Source organism: Enoplosus armatus, chromosome 8, assembly GCF_043641665.1.
Source record: "Enoplosus armatus isolate fEnoArm2 chromosome 8, fEnoArm2.hap1, whole genome shotgun sequence".
Taxonomy (NCBI): domain Eukaryota; kingdom Metazoa; phylum Chordata; class Actinopteri; order Centrarchiformes; family Enoplosidae; genus Enoplosus; species Enoplosus armatus.
Window position 1 is genome coordinate 23,091,463 of NC_092187.1, and position 17,355 is coordinate 23,108,817.

The following is a 17,355-nucleotide window of genomic DNA, read 5'->3' on the forward strand; positions in this document are numbered from 1 at the left end:
ATCATTTATAAATCAAACAGGCTTATTATGAGTTGTACTTAATGACGAAGTGGGCTTTTTGATTGAAATTTGATATAATCTAAAATACATATTAAGCCTGTATTATGGAGAAAATGTCTGTTGCTGAAAGTATATATCATTTAACAGTTCTTCAGTTTTGTTGGCAATAGAAATTTAAATTGATAAACACCACCAATCAATGACAGGCTCGTGTCTGGCGCACCTCATCATGTCTGGAACTACGTTGCTATGCGACAAGCCCGTCACTGTGGCAACAGATGACGTTTGTTAAAATTCGTGTAAAAACGTACAATGTTAAACTTAAACCCCCCCCCGACATGTTGAGAAAAGGCTCAGTCCGGCCATAGAGAGTGTAAAATAGGTGAAGCTCGTTAACGTTAAAACAACAGAGGATGTTGTTACTCCTGACTTCTGCCTCCGCGCAGCAGCTACCAGGAGGACAACTCAGCAGTGTCCATCAGCTAGCTAGCATGAATATTTAATGACTTGGGCCATGCTAACAGTGCATTTCATCCACTTCCCCCACGGGTAGGGTTTCTCTTGAGTGTGGGACATCTGAAGGCGGGTACCACTTACGCGCATCCTCCCTGCCCGTAGATTGAATTAACGCTACAGGGCAGCGCTGACCGGGGCTTAGTCATGCCGAGGGAGAGAGTGAAGCACCGCAGAGGCGACGGCTGGACTGAAGCCTGGTTAACACTATTCATCCTGTCCACACTGCAATCTCATGAAAACATCTTGTGTTCAGTCTGCCCGCCGCGGAACTTACTCACTGGACCAGAGCATCTCCCCGCACCAAACCTCAGATTATAACCACATTTAAAACCAAAATGTACTTATTTAAGACCGCTGAAGTGACTTTAATCGTCTTTTTGATACCCTCCTCTCCTCGTGACACCCTCAAGTCAGATTCCTAAAAAGTGGAAGCAAGATGTACACACCTCAAATATGCATATTAATCAAACTTCATAAAAGTTCTTACCATTTTGTTGTAGTAGAGGGTTGCAGAAGCTCCTTGACAGAGAGTCTTACAATTCGACAGTTATGGGGTCGATGTAAGAGATAATGGCGCACATGAGGATGGACAGAGGTATATATGCAAGTGCAGCACCGGCGCCGGTGGCCGCTACGCCGTTATTGGTCAATTCCCTGTCAGTCTGAGGTCCCGAAGCTGTCCGCGGCTTTCTATTGGATGAGCGCCCCTCTCGCTATAAAGACCTCCTCCCAGACCCCACCCGAGTCCCGACATCCTCCGGTTATTGTGCCGCAACAAGCATGGCGCCTCTAATTGTGAGGAAAGTGCTGTGTAATTTTCCCGCACGCTGGTTCTAGTCCACCGCACAGTAAACAGCTTGTATGCAGTTCCACATTAACAACGACAGAATCCAAACAACAGTCATAGAGTTGAACGAGCCTGCAACTTGTCAACAGTCAGACTAACTGCTTCTTTGATCTTAGTAGGCATCTTATATCATACACATATAGAACACCTGCCAGTACTAAATTACTCAGGCAACTCTTCATCAGTCATCTTCCCACAAATCTTGGCACTTCTGGGTAACCATTTGCCTAAATTGTACACTCATGCATGCCTTCCACACTGCATAAGCTTCCACAATAATTGGGATGCTGCTATAATGTGTCATTCAGCCTAAAGACAATATCAAGAAATATACGTCTGCAGTTTATGCAAATAGTAGTTTGAAACCTATTTTCCAGGTAGATTTGTTATATTTTAGGCACACTTTATGTGTCCTCTCTAGCCTCCTGTGATACCTGTAATACATCATGCAGTTTGTTGAGCATTCTGCATATTAGATTACATATTATATGTTTACGTGATGGCTGTGGATTTTATTGAGCAGTAGAAGCAGTTGATTTTATTTCCAGTATTCTGATTATATTTTCAGTCTGTCCCAGATAAAAGAGGCCAAACTGCCCTGTCATAGATGAGGGACATGTAGGCCACAGAGATCCACAGGCGCCCAACCCCCAGCCCCCCTCCCAAGATTTAACCGTTGCTAGGAAATGAATAACGGAGTTGCCTGGATACAGCCTAGTATCCACATAGACCGCCTTTATCTGGTAGTCACGTGACCCAGCTTAAATGGCAGCATTAATGGGCTGCAGTGCAGCTGCCTCTGTGGGGGGATGTGAGGCGCCTCAGCCACCTCTTTTCCAAAATCTTTCACCCTGATGTCCTGTGTCTGCTCTGGCCTACAAGTGCATGTGCCCTCCTCTTATAAAACTGATGACCAAAAGAAAAATGTAATTGTCAGGAGGATGATGGGGTGTGGCCTCTGCATGGCATCAGTGTGGGCCAGCTCTTTTGTTCACACATTTCATCAAGGCAGTTGTTGTTCACATAAAAGCTCATTCTTTCTGGAGACAGTAATGTTAGTGGGTGAATGTAGCAGCTCTGTGTCTGTCTGAAACATTCAACCTTCAGTGAGAAAGCCCATAAATTGTTATTCAGCAAACTAACAGTCCAGTTAAGCGGCTTGGTTGCTAACAACAAAGGAACCTCTGTAACAACAGTTGTCCCAGAGGCAGAAATGACACCTCTTTGAAGAGCGTGTAGCCGCTTAAAATAACCCTGATTTCAAGATGCAAAGTCAAGAGAAGCTGATATATAGTGACGGCAGCAGTTGGCTACCTGCAGCCACAAACACAGTCCTTTTGGATGCCATCGAATCAACACATTGCTTTCATGTGTGTGTTGCAGTTACGTCTCCCTCTGTTCCTCAGTTGCCTCTTTTATCCTTGTTTCTGCTGGTTGATAATGTGCTATTTCCTTTTCCTCCACACCTCTTTCCAGTCTCCTTCTTTCTCTATTTCTGTCTATTTCCTCCTGCCACTATACTTAATGATACACACTGGTGGAAGAAGTACTCCGACCATTTACTTAAGTAAAAGTAGCAATAATGCAGATATACTCTGTTACAAGTAAAAGTCCTGCGTTCGAAACTTTACTTAAGTGAAACTACAAAGGTATTAGCATCAAAATATACTGAAAGTACCAAAAGTATTCATCATGCAGAATGGCTCATTTCAGAGTCATATTATATTATTGGATTATAACTTCATTACTTTAATGCTGCCGCTGGTAAAGGTGGAGCTAATTATAATTACTTTATTACTTAAGCTACTGCTTGGTAGTTTAACCTTAACTTGTGATCTAAGTCTTCTAACTAGTAACCAAAGTATCAAATAGATGTAGTGAAGTAAAAAGTACAATAAAGTATAAAGTAGCATAAAATAGAAATACTCAAGTACCTCAAACTGTACAGTACAGTACTTGAGTACAGTACTCAGCTACATTCCTCAACTGCATGATATAATACTTGCTGATCAATTATCACATCTAGATCTATTAACAAATGGCTTAACTGATCATCTATTCTATGTATGTGTGTTCATGTCTGTGTGTCCATGTTCTAACGTCTACTGTATTTTGACCAAAACATATGTCAGTATTATTATGTCAGGCCACTAACTGGATCTCCAGAACAGTATCCCAGTGAGGTTCTGCCCCACCCTTGCAGCCTCACACCAGTCAACCAGAATATATCATATATACTGTATAAATAAGGACACCAAAACCTTCTTCTTTGATCTGATGGCCCAGTTTGTCTGACTGTACCTGCATTAAGACTTTGAACACATGGACTCTGCTGTGACAGATGGAAAACATGCCTTGTCACTGGGTATCATATTCTCTCTTTGCAGGATGCAGTGCGGTCAGTTTCATGAAATGGAGGACCACTCCCATCTCTCCAGCATTCCCATCCTCCCTCTCTCCTCTTGGTGTGCAGCTGCTCAGACCCTCCCTGTCTCACAGCTGCTGGGGAGGAGGAGGGGGAGGAGGAAGGGGAGTGGAGTGGAGAATGTTCTCTCAAGAAGTCCTGGCTGGGAGCCATGACTGCTTCCTGTCCTTCTCTTTCATCCCCTGCAGTTATTGAGTATAGCAACCACAGAAAGCTGGTTGTAAATAATACATCCTCACTTCCCTGCTGCATACATGATGATAACTCCCACATTAAGGTGGGTAACAAAAAAGTTTTGGGTTCATACTGCATTGAGGAGTTATTCCAGGCTTGTAGTAGACTTGGAAGGCGCTGATTATGTTAGAAGCACTATGCAAGCCTCTTTTCACATGGCTGTCATTCCTTGCAGGATTCAAAACAGCTTAAAGGATTTAATGTTGTTCCTGCAGGACCCAAACTGTGAAGAAGGACCGTAGCCAATGCACATATCAAGTGCCTTAGTTCAACCATAATGTCACATAAACTGCAATTCAGGCAGTTTCAGTTCCTCAAACAAGACAGAACCAGAGGAAGCACACCCTAACGTCAGTCCAGCTGAACAGCAGAGGCACACAGAGAGAGGCAGACGTGCAGCCACGTGATCAGCCCACTGAATGACATCATTGCAGAGAATCTGGGACAAAGAGGGAGGAGAGCTGGCATGCCGGGTGGATACCATGGCAGGCCTCAGCAACATGGACGCCCAGCTGATACCAGCTCCAGTGAGATGGAAGCATCTTGTGCAGCAGAAGCATTCAGCCATTTTGCATCATGTATCGTGCATCAGGTGCATTGAGTTCTTGCAAAGAAGAGTCACAGATTTGTATACAGAATTTGCTTATATACACCAGGATATGGCTAGCTCACAAATGGGACAGTGTCACATTGATTCACAGTTTGCCACACCTAATAGATCTATGCAGTCTTTGCTAACTCCTCTGAACGCATAATAAATTAGCTTTGTTTGTGCCGGCCCTTTATTCACTGAGAATGACCAACAAGGCCCATCACATATATTCACAATATTCATGTTCTTAATCACATCCAAAATAAAAACCCAACCATCCAGTAATATTTATCTAATTGCAAAGCACTTTAAGAGCAGGTTCAACAATAATAATTCTGCTCAAATTTGAGTCCAAAAATACGGAACAGCTTGGTTTAAACAGCACTGCCAAATGGTGGTAGTAAAGTCTTTTTTTTCCACAGTGCACAGGAGCAAACCCCCGACCCTGCCTGTATAAATCTGCTTGCACCGCCCTCCCATTCAGCAGTTGTTGCATCGACCCCGTTGGGTACAACACGCGACGCAAAAGTTTTTTTTTTCTTCACATTTTCTCGTTTCTCTTCTCCCTCTTTCAACCTCAGACGAAAACATGGTAAGTCCTTTCTCTTTCTCATCCGTCTGTCGGAGACATTTTTGCGAGGTAGAGATGAAGGTGATGCAGCGTCTCGGTTGTTAATGACACAACGTCGTCAAGGAGTTTCTATCTCCGGTTAACCCTCTCCGCGTTCTCACGCGCTTTACAGCCATGGCGTCATTTTAACATTATTGCGGTCATGCAGGGATGAAAGTGGAATGATGTTGATGCACAGACTGATCTGCAGCAGTGGCACGGTGTGATTGCCATTGTGTGGAGATGAGAACAATACACTGGCTTTCTGCATTCAGGCTTCAGTACCAGGCAGTCAGGAGGATCCATCTGGGTTTCTCTATAAACCAGCAGCAGCAGCATTATTTGTCTTTATATTTTTATTTTGGTCTAATTTAATGTGTCAATATGCTAAAATAAGACACCTTACAAAAGCCCTACCCTGTTCCAACGCTGGGAGGGGCAGGTTGGGTGGGGGTGGATGGAGACATTAGATTGCAGCTATCATTTTTAATTCATAGGATACAGCAGCAAATCTATTTTTAATCTCATCCATGATTAAAACATCATAAATGATGCAACACAAAGCTTCTGTTTTAAACATGACAATGAAATATAAATGGTTCCTTTAAATAATCAGCCATCTCTCAATTGATTTCATCCAAACTGATCATTTCATTTAGATTGCATGCAGATTTCTGTGATCTCAAATGACACAGTGGTGATTGGGCAGATATTTCCAGAGCGTCCGCTGTGATTGTGCGTCCTCAAGGCACGAGAGCAAGTGGAATATTCCAGATTCACGTGCACGCGCAAAGGAATTTGCATTCGTGCTTATGCTTGCAAAGGCAGAGGGAGAGTGTGGGGTGAAAAGACAAGAGGACAAAAAAGACTGGAGGAAAGACGATAGCAGCGTCCTGCCTCGGTGGGGGCTGCTGTCAGGCATCTCTGTCCCCTGCAGATTGTGGTGCAGGGAGGTGCCTCCTGCTGTACTGCTTGTTGATCTCAGATAGGGGGAGCAACTGAATGTTACCAATTTCAAGATGCATTTATGTTACAATTATTGTTATTTTACAATTATTTCATGTAAAAGCCAGCTGTGTCAGAACTAACGGAAATTGAAACTATATACAAACAGGTAAATAACCTCCCTGTTTTCTCCTTCCGCAGCGTGAGTGTATCTCCATCCACGTCGGTCAGGCTGGTGTCCAGATTGGCAATGCCTGCTGGGAGCTTTACTGCCTTGAACATGGGATCCAGCCGGACGGACAGATGCCCAGTGACAAGACTCTTGGAGGAGGAGACGATTCCTTCAACACCTTCTTCAGTGAAACTGGAGCTGGGAAGCACGTCCCCAGGGCAGTTTTTGTGGACCTGGAGCCCACTGTCATCGGTAACTCTCATTAGATATAGATGCCAAAGTTGCCTCTTGATTTCATCAAGTCAAACGCTCAAGTCATTGCTCATTGAATCTGTATCTTCAGATGAGGTGCGCACTGGCACCTACCGCCAGCTGTTCCACCCTGAGCAACTGATCACTGGCAAGGAGGATGCTGCCAACAACTACGCCCGTGGACACTACACCATCGGCAAAGAGATCATTGACCTGGTGCTGGACAGGATCCGCAAACTGGTGGGTAACTTGAAATCAGGATTTTGATTCAAAATATCAAATGAAATGATGTAACTGTATCTCATATGTGATCTCTGTCTCTCCCTCTCTGTCCTCAGGCTGACCAGTGTACTGGCCTTCAGGGCTTCCTGGTTTTCCACAGCTTCGGAGGTGGCACCGGCTCTGGTTTCACCTCCCTGCTGATGGAGCGTCTGTCCGTCGACTACGGCAAGAAGTCCAAGCTGGAGTTCTCCATCTACCCAGCTCCCCAGGTGTCCACCGCTGTGGTGGAGCCCTACAACTCCATCCTGACCACCCACACCACCCTGGAGCACTCTGACTGTGCCTTCATGGTAGATAACGAGGCCATCTATGATATCTGCCGTAGGAACCTCGATATCGAGCGTCCCTCCTACACCAACCTGAACAGGTTGATCAGTCAGATTGTGTCCTCCATCACTGCCTCCCTTCGTTTCGATGGTGCCCTCAATGTTGATCTGACAGAGTTCCAGACCAACTTGGTGCCATATCCCCGTATCCACTTCCCTCTGGCCACCTATGCCCCTGTTATCTCTGCTGAGAAGGCTTACCATGAGCAGCTCTCAGTGTCAGAAATCACCAACTCCTGCTTTGAGCCGGCCAATCAGTTGGTAAAATGTGACCCTCGCCACGGCAAGTACATGGCTTGTTGCCTTTTGTTCCGTGGTGATGTGGTGCCCAAAGATGTGAATGCTGCCATTGCCAGCATCAAGACCAAGCGCACCATCCAGTTTGTGGACTGGTGTCCCACTGGTTTCAAGGTTGGCATCAACTACCAGCCACCCACCGTAGTTCCTGGTGGAGACCTGGCCAAGGTCCAGAGGGCCGTGTGCATGCTGAGCAACACCACTGCTATTGCAGAGGCCTGGGCTCGGCTCGACCACAAGTTCGATCTGATGTACGCTAAGCGTGCCTTTGTTCACTGGTATGTGGGTGAGGGTATGGAGGAGGGAGAGTTCTCTGAGGCCAGAGAGGACATGGCCGCTCTGGAGAAGGATTATGAGGAGGTTGGAGTCGACTCCATTGAGGGTGAGGGAGAAGAGGAGGGAGAGGAGTATTGAACAGGACATGAAGGCACTAGTTAAACAGGAAACAATTGATTGCCATGTGTTCTTGAATGCATTCCTGAAATTACCAGTTTGGCTGTTCAGAATAAAATTCCTGACATGTGAATTTGTTTGTGTGTTATTAATTCAACATATAAACTTTAATAAACTTTAGTTTAGTTTAGTTTTAAATAAGCTAGTTAAAGTCGTTGAAGTGACTATGAGCCCTCAACAGCAATCCAATGTTTTTTTTCCATTTAGGGTCCATGATTTATGCAGGAAACCTGATTAATATATGTTAAATGTATTAAAAATAACATGTTAATGTCTCGACTGAATTCTGAAGCTGTATAATATTTGTGAATTTGTGAATATCATAAGTCTGTACCACAGAGCATTTTTAATGTATTCTATAGAGGGAGAATAAATCAATTCTATAGATGGATAAAACGTAGATTATAAAACATGGATGAGTCCAGCACCAGAGTATTTTGGGGGGGTTAAGGAGTCTTATCTCTCCTACACTGTTAGTGCAGCAGTTTTATCAATAACTGTCCTGCGTCATACTGTACAAGTGTTATGAATCACTGTAAAACAAGACTACAGAACTGTTTTGAGCAAAGTTTATTGGAAAAAAAACATTCAAATTCAGTTTTGCCCAAATTAAAGTACACACTTTTATAACCAACTTGCTTAAAGTAGATACAAAAGATCAGAGTGTGGCTAATATCATAATTCCAGAAAATCTTTGATTGAAAACCTAAATATTACACACTCATGAATTTGTCATTTAGTTGTATAAAAGTATAAAAAGACATCCCACGTGCCTGTAACTTGCAAATCAGAAGTTGCTTGGTTTTGTATTCGGTTGTGTGAGGCTGGTGATGGTTCACACCGGCCTGTCCTGCAGCAGAGGACAGTTGTCCACAGCTCCCCGTCTGTTCAGAAGGGTCCAGAACATCGAGGCTCCAGAGCCGCTGTGAGCCTGGCTGGGCTGCGAGCCTGCAGATACAATCATGTCCTCCTTCAAAGGACGGTAGGACTTAAAGCGCCTGTTGAGTAAAGCACAAAGTCCAGACAGGTTGTTTAAATTACATGTGCTTTACAGATGCGGCTGGTAATATTCTATATTTTGGTTATTTTACACAAAATCCCATGAAAAGACCAAAACCAACTGTGTGTTACGTTTCCTAATCTATCTGTGGCTCTCAGCCCTGAGTCCATTCATTCCTACAGAAGACTTAATCTTAAAAACATATCATGAAAACATGCTTTCATTTTTAAACCGGCATGAAATTACTTTTTATCACTTGGGGCCAGTGGGAAGAACACTGACATATCACCTTTCAAGGCCTATTTAGTCCAATATTCGCTCTCTTTTAGCTTTGTTTTTGGTCTTTACCAACTCCTGAGGGAAATGTCGGACTCTTTAGCTGCTAAATGCACCCCTATGCTCACCAGCTTGTCGCTTGATTGATTCTAGACACTTTAAAAAGATTATTTCCTCAAACAGCTGGGCAACACTACAGCCGTAGTCTTTAGAAAATGTTACTCAAACAGGAGTAAGTGGTGCATTTGTTGGGGACTAGTTTCAGCCGTGGATTAATACACACTTTGAGCTCTAGTGAGTATTCATTAGCAGGACTCAAAATGAACTACAGTGCCTGAGTTTTTAATAATTTTCGGACAACAGTGGATCTATGTGGGGCAGGGTAATAGCTATATCGGGCTTTGGCTGCACAGGAAACACTTGTTATTGAATAAATTAATTGTTGGTTTTGGTCTTTTCATGGGATTCATTTACAACAAGACATATATCGAATATCACCGAACTTATCCCTTAAAGTAAATGAATCAGATTGTTTATAATTAGTAGGAAATTAACATCAACAAGGAAAGTCAGATCTTACTTGTAAGAATAAGCTACTATTCCAGCTGCTAGAACGAGTACCAGGACACCCAACACCATGGCGATAGTGCCGGGAGAGGACAGACCTGAACCTGAAACAAGGACGTCAGTGAGCAGGATGAAACAGAAACGTGCCGCGTTGTCGAACCAAACAACCAACATTTGTGGACTGTTGCACGGTGGTTATGTTGTGTACCTATGTCGACGTTGACTTTTGCGCTGGTGGCAGCTAAACTGACGTCATTAGCCATGGACACGTTGATGCAGTAAACTCCAGAGTCGTTGAAGAAGTGACGCAATACCAGCTGACACTCTTTGGAGGGCTCCACCATGTTGCACGCCGTGTGAATCGGCTTCAAGCACTCTGCATCCAGGATGACGCTGCACACCTCTTTTGGAAGGCTGCAGAAAGAAGATGCTCCGGTAAGTCAAGATAAACAATAAAATGCTTTTAAAGGAAACAGAATTTAGGGATTATTTGATAAAGTGCAGATGCATTCACCTTCCCTGGCAGGTAACAGTAATATCCAAAACATTTTTGTCCATTTCAGGTGTTGCCATCACAGCATTGTCCATCTGTACTATCTCTACTTTTTCAATGCCCTCTGAAAACAAAGACAAGAGGGAAGGACGTTCACTTCACAACCATCTCAAAGCTTTTCACTTTACTTCTTGATGAACGTAGTACTAATGAAAGGCAACTCACCAAACACCTCAATGCCAGTGCAGAAGGAGCCATAACGATATATCACACAGTCATCATCAGAGGGTTTATCTTCAGCGTCCCTCTTAGCAACTACAACCACTGTAGCTTGGCCTGTCAGAGTCACTGTTCGCTTTGCACCTGGTGAGAATGAACAGCAGCAGGGAGGTACTACACTGACAATAGATCATTTATTTATTTTGGTATAATGGTTTGATATAATAATAAATAATTTGTGTTGGTAGTAGTGAATGTCTGAACAGCTCCTGGTAGAACAACAGAATATTTGTGTTCGCCAGTGGTGGAAAGTGACTAATTACATTTACTAAAGTACTATACTTAAGTACAAATTCAAGGTACTTTACTTGAGTATTTATGAATAAATCATATGAAGTAAGAACATTTGAGCTGACCACTCTCACTCAGCATGCAAATCAGAATTCAAACGAGGAAGCACGATAGAGCGATTCATTCAAAGTCCACTTGCTCTGTTTGTTTCACACAATGGAAGTGCTTCTTTGAAGATTTACATCACATTTACATTTAAGGAAATCGGCCGATGCTCCTATCTGGTTCATCTGGCAATCGGTCAGTATTTTGCAGTTTAACAGGACACATTGCTGTTGTTGCACATAATACCTCTGGTGAGGATTGAACAAGTGATCTTCCGGTAAAATTATACTCCAATTATGTAAAAGCAACTATTCAAAACAGGTTACCTCCTGCAAGTCTGGTCCGTGCCTCACTGTCAGCTAGCATGACACTGTTGACGGGGGAGAGAGTCTTGGCCACGGTGGGTGCTTCCTGGGCAGGTTGAGGAGTGGAGGCAGTGGAGGCCTCATCCTCAGTGTTGTCCTCCTCGGTGTCCGAAGGAACCATGTTGACTTTCAGACCAATTGCTTTGGTGGAAACCAGTAAGGGGACAGCAGTCGCCAGTGCAGGAGCTTTCACTACACACAGGGAAGATTGTTGAGTTAGGTCTGTGCTTAAGATGTACTGTACATATGTGGAGCTGAGGAATATATATACCTAGCTTAGTTTAGCATTAAGGCTGAAAACAGGGGGAAACAACTAGCCTGACTCTGTCAAAAGTTACCAAAATGTGCCTACCAGCACCTCTGAAGCTCACTAACTAACATGTTATATCTCATTTGTTTAATCCGTACAAAACCCAAAGTGTAAAAATGACATTTATCACAGTGTTATGGGATTTTATGTGCCGGACTATTTCTTGGCAGTCTCTGCTAGTCTCATGGCCTCGTGGTGACGACATCTTCAGGAAGTCACTGTAATGTAATTTTTACACTTTTTTCTACAGAGCTAGGCTAGCTGTTTCCCCTTGTTTCCAGCCTTTATGCTAAGCTAGGCTAACGAGCTGTAGCTACATATTGACAGATATGAGAGTAGTATCTTCACATCCAACTCTCAGCAATAAAGTGAATAGGACTAAGTGTACTTCCCAAAATGTCCAGCTATTCCTTTGACTACTGCCACTGCTAGAAATGCTGGTCCTACTAGCTAACTGTGTCTGTACTAGTTTCTACCAATGACTGCTCTTCCTCTATCTCGACACAGTTTGTTTTTTAGATAAGATATCACAATTTTTGAGTCACTTTCAAAAGTTACATGACAGGATCGATATCTCTCATGTCTGTGTGTTAAGTATGAAGCTGGAGCCAACAGCCGATTAGCTTAGCTTAGCATAAAGACTGGAAGCAAACAGCTAGCCTGGCTTTGTCCAGAGGCTGTACTACGGTACTAAATGCTAACGTTAGCATGCTAACATGGGACAATGACATTGCTAACATGCTGAAGCTAAGCAGGTATATTGTTTGCCATATTCACCATCTTACTTTAGCGTGTTAGCACTAAACACAAAATCTTAATTAACATGTTATAAATTGTTTGTTTAATCTGTACACAAATAGAAATGTAGAAGTTGTGGTTTTACAGGGTTAAGTGCGGTAACTACAGCATCTGTTCCTTACCTGTGGTGCTCTGATCAGTAGGTGGACCAGGGGCCTTGGTTGGGTCGCAGGCCTTATCAGGGATGACCGCCTGGATCACCACCTGAGGCTTGAATGAGCCAGAGTTGATGTAGGTGTGAGTGACCGTCAACTCTCTGGATATGAGGGCTCCACTTTCATCCCCAAAGTCCCAGTTGAAGGTGATGTCTGCGTTGCTGAGGTACTCGCTGGGGTCATGGAGGGTGATGGTGAAGGCAATCGCCCTGTTCTGGACGAAGCGCATGTCGCCGACCACAATGTCGTTCACTTGGTCCAAGGAGACGGCGAAGGGGATTTGATCTGAGGACAACACCAAATAATGATCTCAACAAAAGTTTGTAGCTTATAGTACAACAATAAGGAAAGTTTTTTTCCCAGCTCATGTATTTCAGCCTTCCCTTGTGAGATTTATTATATACTTTAACAACTAAATAATTACAGAAAGATGGCTTTCTTGTGTGCAATTTAATATAATTTTGTCTTGCTTTTTTAAACTAGTTTTCTAAACAGTTCCTAACTCACCAGTGATAGAGAACTGAGTGGAGGCATATCCCAGAGGAATGAACTTCTCCTTGCTACGGTAGTGGTAGATAACGATGTCCATGGTGTAGGAGCCCAGTGGGATGTCATCTGTACCGATGGTCAGGGAGGAGGAGGAGTCGTCTGCCACCTGCCAGTACTGACCTGCCAAACGAGCATCCAGAGCCTGAGTTCACTTTGCTGCCTCTTCACTACAAATATCTATAAATCATGTTGATGTAATTCATCTAATAATAAAAACTTTTTGTGTGATGCGTTCAGGGTCAGAGCTTGAAAAGAAGATATAAATGCTAACATGAGTACACATGATGGATAAACAACAAGCAGCTTACAGAGTAAGTGTGTAAAATTCTTCTTTTATTAATATGACACTTTTTGGATGACATGCAAAGTGACATGTCTGATCGTATGATAAGGCTCATACATAATCCGTCCTGGGTCATATTTCAGCTCATGGCAGGTGCCATAAGTGACTCTGTGTCCCTCAGAAAAGACATAATTTAGAGGCGTTTGATAAGAGATGACAGCTCCACTCACCCCAGGTCTTCCAAACAAACACATAGCCCGGCTTCTTGTCCTTCTTAACTGGTGTCCCATCAGGGAAAACAGCCTCCCAGTCTGTGTTCTGAGTTGGGTATACTGGCTCAGACTCATGGTACTTTGTTCCTGTAGAAGAAGCAAGCGCATTGTGACAGTTAGAGACTGAGATACTACGAGTCTACAGCCATGCTAGCAGCTGTTTGAGGCTGTACTTAGCTAAATGCTAACTAATGCTAAATGCTAACAACAATGCAAAACAGTTATAATGTTTACCAGGTCAATCATCTAAGTTTAGCATATTAGCATGACACATCATAGAATTAGTCAGATTTTGACCTGATGATGGTGCTAGAAGATAGGTCAGGAGATCACCAAACTTATTACAATTCATCCTGAGGGGATCATGAATGTCTGTACCAAACTTATGGTGATTAACTTAAATCCATCTAATATTTGTTGAGACATTTCACTAAATAACACAAATGTCAACCTCATGGTGGCGCTAGAGGACACCTGAGAGGATCACCAAAGTCCTTGGGTTTCATCCTCTGGGGAACATGAACATCTGTACCAGATTTCATGGTAATCCATCCAATAGTTGTTGAGCTATCTCATGAGGACTAAAGTGGTGAACCGATTGACGGACATTGGTATTACAACCGTGCCGCTATCGTGGCTAAAGATACAGTAAAGTGTGTATTGTGCAGGGTATGTACATAGCATTTCACCATAATGTTTGTGTGTGAGTGTGTGTGTGTGTGTGTGTGTTACCATTGACTATGCAGTCTTCAGCCCAAACAACGTCCCCATCAGGCTGCACCTTTTGGTTGTGGGGGAACTCCAAGTCAATGGTGAAGGTAACTTTGGCTCCAGTCAGAGTTGGTGAGTCATTCCCTACATTGAAACTCACTCTTCCACCTGCACGAAGAAGACAGGAAAACACTGAACAGTGGACACAAAATGTCTGCGGGTCCTTCAGATATGTTCAATGATCCTCTGATTAAATAATTCTGACATTTTGTTTTGAGAGGATTAGAGGTTTAGCAAGACCATGTAATCACAATGTCCCGAGGGACCTTTGATGCATCTCAATCTCTCTCTCCCCTCATTTCCTGTCAGCTCTCTACTGTCACTATCTAAGAGAAAGTTCCAAATATGAGCATATATGAGCATATAACATCATAATCTATGATTATGCCAACAATATTTCAGTAGCTGTACCTTTCCAGGAGTCTTTGTATCGCGGGTCTCCATCTTTCCAGATTGGGTACATCTTAGTGTTCCATGACGGATAGCGAGTGAAGCGGTTTTTGGGCTCTGAAATGTCAAAAATAAACATATTGAAATACATGTGCAACACCCAGTAGTTTCCTAATAACTTCCAAACTGCAAATAACTGTGTAAATTGGTGCTAATTATAGTAGAAATAGAGACAGTGTTCAATTGGTACATTTGAAATGAATGTTATTCTAAGTCTAGAGAGTCACAGCGGGTCAGCTGAACATACAATGCAACATATACGAGTGTTAAAGATTCCAGTTGGGTTTAAATTAACTTTTACATAAATTCATATATTTTATATAAACGTTTATGTCATAATGAGGCAAATGTGACTGAAGGTGCCCACCAAGGCCCAAACGAGGGTGTTTTATTGCCAATCCAATTCTCTCTCATCCCTCCGATCCCTCTCATGTGATGCTCAGCTGAGTGTGTGCAGGAGTGCGTGTGTTTTTATCACAGATTAACAAAGTCACAGGGCTGATTTTGGATTAAACATAATGGCAGACAACAGAGCGAATTACCAGCTAAATCAGGCTTTTGAATGTGGTTATGAATTCAGCTTATTATTCAGAGTAATCACTCTCCTTTTTCCCTCCTTCCTGTGGTTTAACTTCACGACGTTTCCCATCTGACATGGCGGAACTTTTCGGAAGCGAATGGTGACAGCTGAATTGTAAAATGAAAAATAAAATAATCTCTGTAATAAATCAGCTGCCAAAATGATAAATTGTGCCTGTCTTGACGTGTATTTCTCTGTCCTTTAGATGCTGTTTTCATCTGTTTGGGAATTTGGTAGTAAAAGGCTGTAACGTAGGAACATACCAACTCTTCAGGGCCAGACAGACTTGAAAACATATCCTTTAATTTAAGAATCAGAGGATTAAGATCAATAGTCTCTGCTTTGCTTTACAAAGGTCACGTTCTGTGTCACTTACATTCATGCATGGTCGAGTAAAGAGGTCATGGGAAAAAAAATGTAAAACTGGATGTTGAACTAGACTCAGATCTTATAGACCCAAACTTTTACAGAATGTGAGTTGATTTGATGAGAATCGATTAAATCTTAGAGCAATTTTTTAAGGTTTTAGTGCTTTATTGAAACGTAAAGGTTACCTCGCTAAAACCAAACTTTTGGTTTGGTTGACAGAGCTATAGATAGAAACTCTGAACTACATGCCAATTTACTGAATATTGTCTTAAAATAAAGTAATTTATGGAGGTTTAAGAAAGTTCTTTAACTACTGTACTGGAACAATTGTGATAAAGAATATACTTTATATTTATTCTTCACCACAATTCAGAGGGAAATATTGTCCTTTTTACTGCACTTCACTTATTTTACACAATAGATGAAGATTTTGAATACAAAACAAATGATCATCTAATAAAATGTTATACCCAACATTGTGCATAAAGGGGTTAAAATGAGCTCCATCTTGACCAGCCACAACAGTAAAATGCTACTTACTCATTAATTAGTAATAATAATCCAATAGAATAATATATAATAGTATAACACATTATTTATTCACATTTACGTGACATTTTGAATGCAGAATTTTTACTTGTAATGGAGTATTTTTATATTGCAGTAAAGGATCTGAATACTCCCTCCACTGATAACTGATAACTGATGAACACATCTTAAATTTGTATTTTATATACTTTAATACTTACTTGCCACCGTGTGTGAAGCTGCTGCCAACAACACCAACAGAACAACAGACGTCCGCATTGTGAATGCACCTCCTCTTTACGAAATATCCCTTTTGTTAGCACCAGGCAACAGAAAACAGGCTTTATAAAGTCTCTGCTGTTTGACCTCACATAGTGTATTAGGAGAAGAAACGCCTCCTTCCTCGCGCCGCCCTGCAGACAGACAGACCCTCCTCCTCCAATCAGATTTTAGGGTCACCTGGACTGATTGTGATTTGTGTATTTACAGTAAAAGCATGTATCGGGGATTACAGTCGCACATGCAGAAGAGAAAGCTCCACATAATCACATAAGAAATGCAAATATTTTACATGCTCTTTTTGAGTGGCCACAGATTGAATCACAAGACATGCTCGAGTGTGCATAAACGGAACAAAAGAAATAACTTTCACATAAATATGAACACAAATATGAACCTTATTAAGCCGAGCTCAGTGATATACATATGAATATAGTCAGTGGTGGAGTGCAGCTAGTACATTTACTGAGGTACTGCACCTAAATATTGCACCTCATTTTAGACCTCTGTGACATTACATTTCAGAGAGGAAAATGTTGTACTGTTTATATTTCAAAGCACTTTGTAGACTAATTTAAATTACCCAACAGTGTAACAACATCTTGACCAGATAAAACATAAAAATGCTGCTTGCACATGAATGCATCAGTAATAACATAATATATAATAATATAATACTCACAAGGATTTTTTTCTGCATAATCAAGTTAATTTTGCTGGTAATATTCTGTACTTTTACTTAGG

The 17,355-nt window shown here is 42.2% G+C and overlaps 2 protein-coding genes across 2 annotated transcripts; one reads left to right on the top strand and one right to left on the bottom strand.

The window, feature by feature from the left end:
• The first annotated feature begins 5,188 nt into the window (after positions 1-5,188).
• LOC139289593 (tubulin alpha chain-like) lies at positions 5,189-7,989 on the top strand. Its single transcript, XM_070911230.1, has 4 exons — positions 5,189-5,206; positions 6,371-6,593; positions 6,685-6,833; positions 6,932-7,989. Exons 1-4 carry the CDS (start codon positions 5,204-5,206, stop codon positions 7,910-7,912), a joined length of 1,356 nt encoding a protein of 451 aa, XP_070767331.1. The 5' UTR covers positions 5,189-5,203; the 3' UTR covers positions 7,913-7,989.
• A 797-nt stretch (positions 7,990-8,786) lies between these two features.
• Positions 8,787-16,611, bottom strand: pmelb (premelanosome protein b). The gene is made up of 12 exons (XM_070910812.1): positions 16,554-16,611; positions 14,817-14,912; positions 14,367-14,513; positions 13,593-13,721; positions 13,038-13,199; positions 12,498-12,815; positions 11,229-11,459; positions 10,513-10,650; positions 10,309-10,411; positions 10,003-10,208; positions 9,808-9,898; positions 8,787-8,949 (listed from the first exon to the last, which is right to left on the bottom strand). The coding sequence occupies exons 1-12, from the start codon at positions 16,609-16,611 to the stop codon at positions 8,787-8,789; spliced, it is 1,842 nt and encodes a 613-aa protein (XP_070766913.1).
• Positions 16,612-17,355: the final 744 nt, after the last annotated feature.

Excerpts from the sequence above, each read along its gene's own strand:
- LOC139289593 (XM_070911230.1), top strand. Across the intron at positions 6,594-6,684 it reads CCTGGAGCCCACTGTCATCG|ATGAGGTGCGCACTGGCACC; the intron begins GTAACTCTCATT and ends CTGTATCTTCAG. Across the intron at positions 6,834-6,931 it reads TGGACAGGATCCGCAAACTG|GCTGACCAGTGTACTGGCCT; the intron begins GTGGGTAACTTG and ends CTCTGTCCTCAG.
- pmelb (XM_070910812.1), bottom strand. The coding sequence starts at position 16,611 with ATGCGGACGTCTGTTGTTCTGTTGGTGTTGTTGGCAGCAGCTTCACAC. Across the intron at positions 10,412-10,512 it reads CACTGGCATTGAGGTGTTTG|AGGGCATTGAAAAAGTAGAG; the intron begins GTGAGTTGCCTT and ends CTTTGTTTTCAG. Across the intron at positions 10,209-10,308 it reads ACTGTTACCTGCCAGGGAAG|CCTTCCAAAAGAGGTGTGCA; the intron begins GTGAATGCATCT and ends TTCTTTCTGCAG.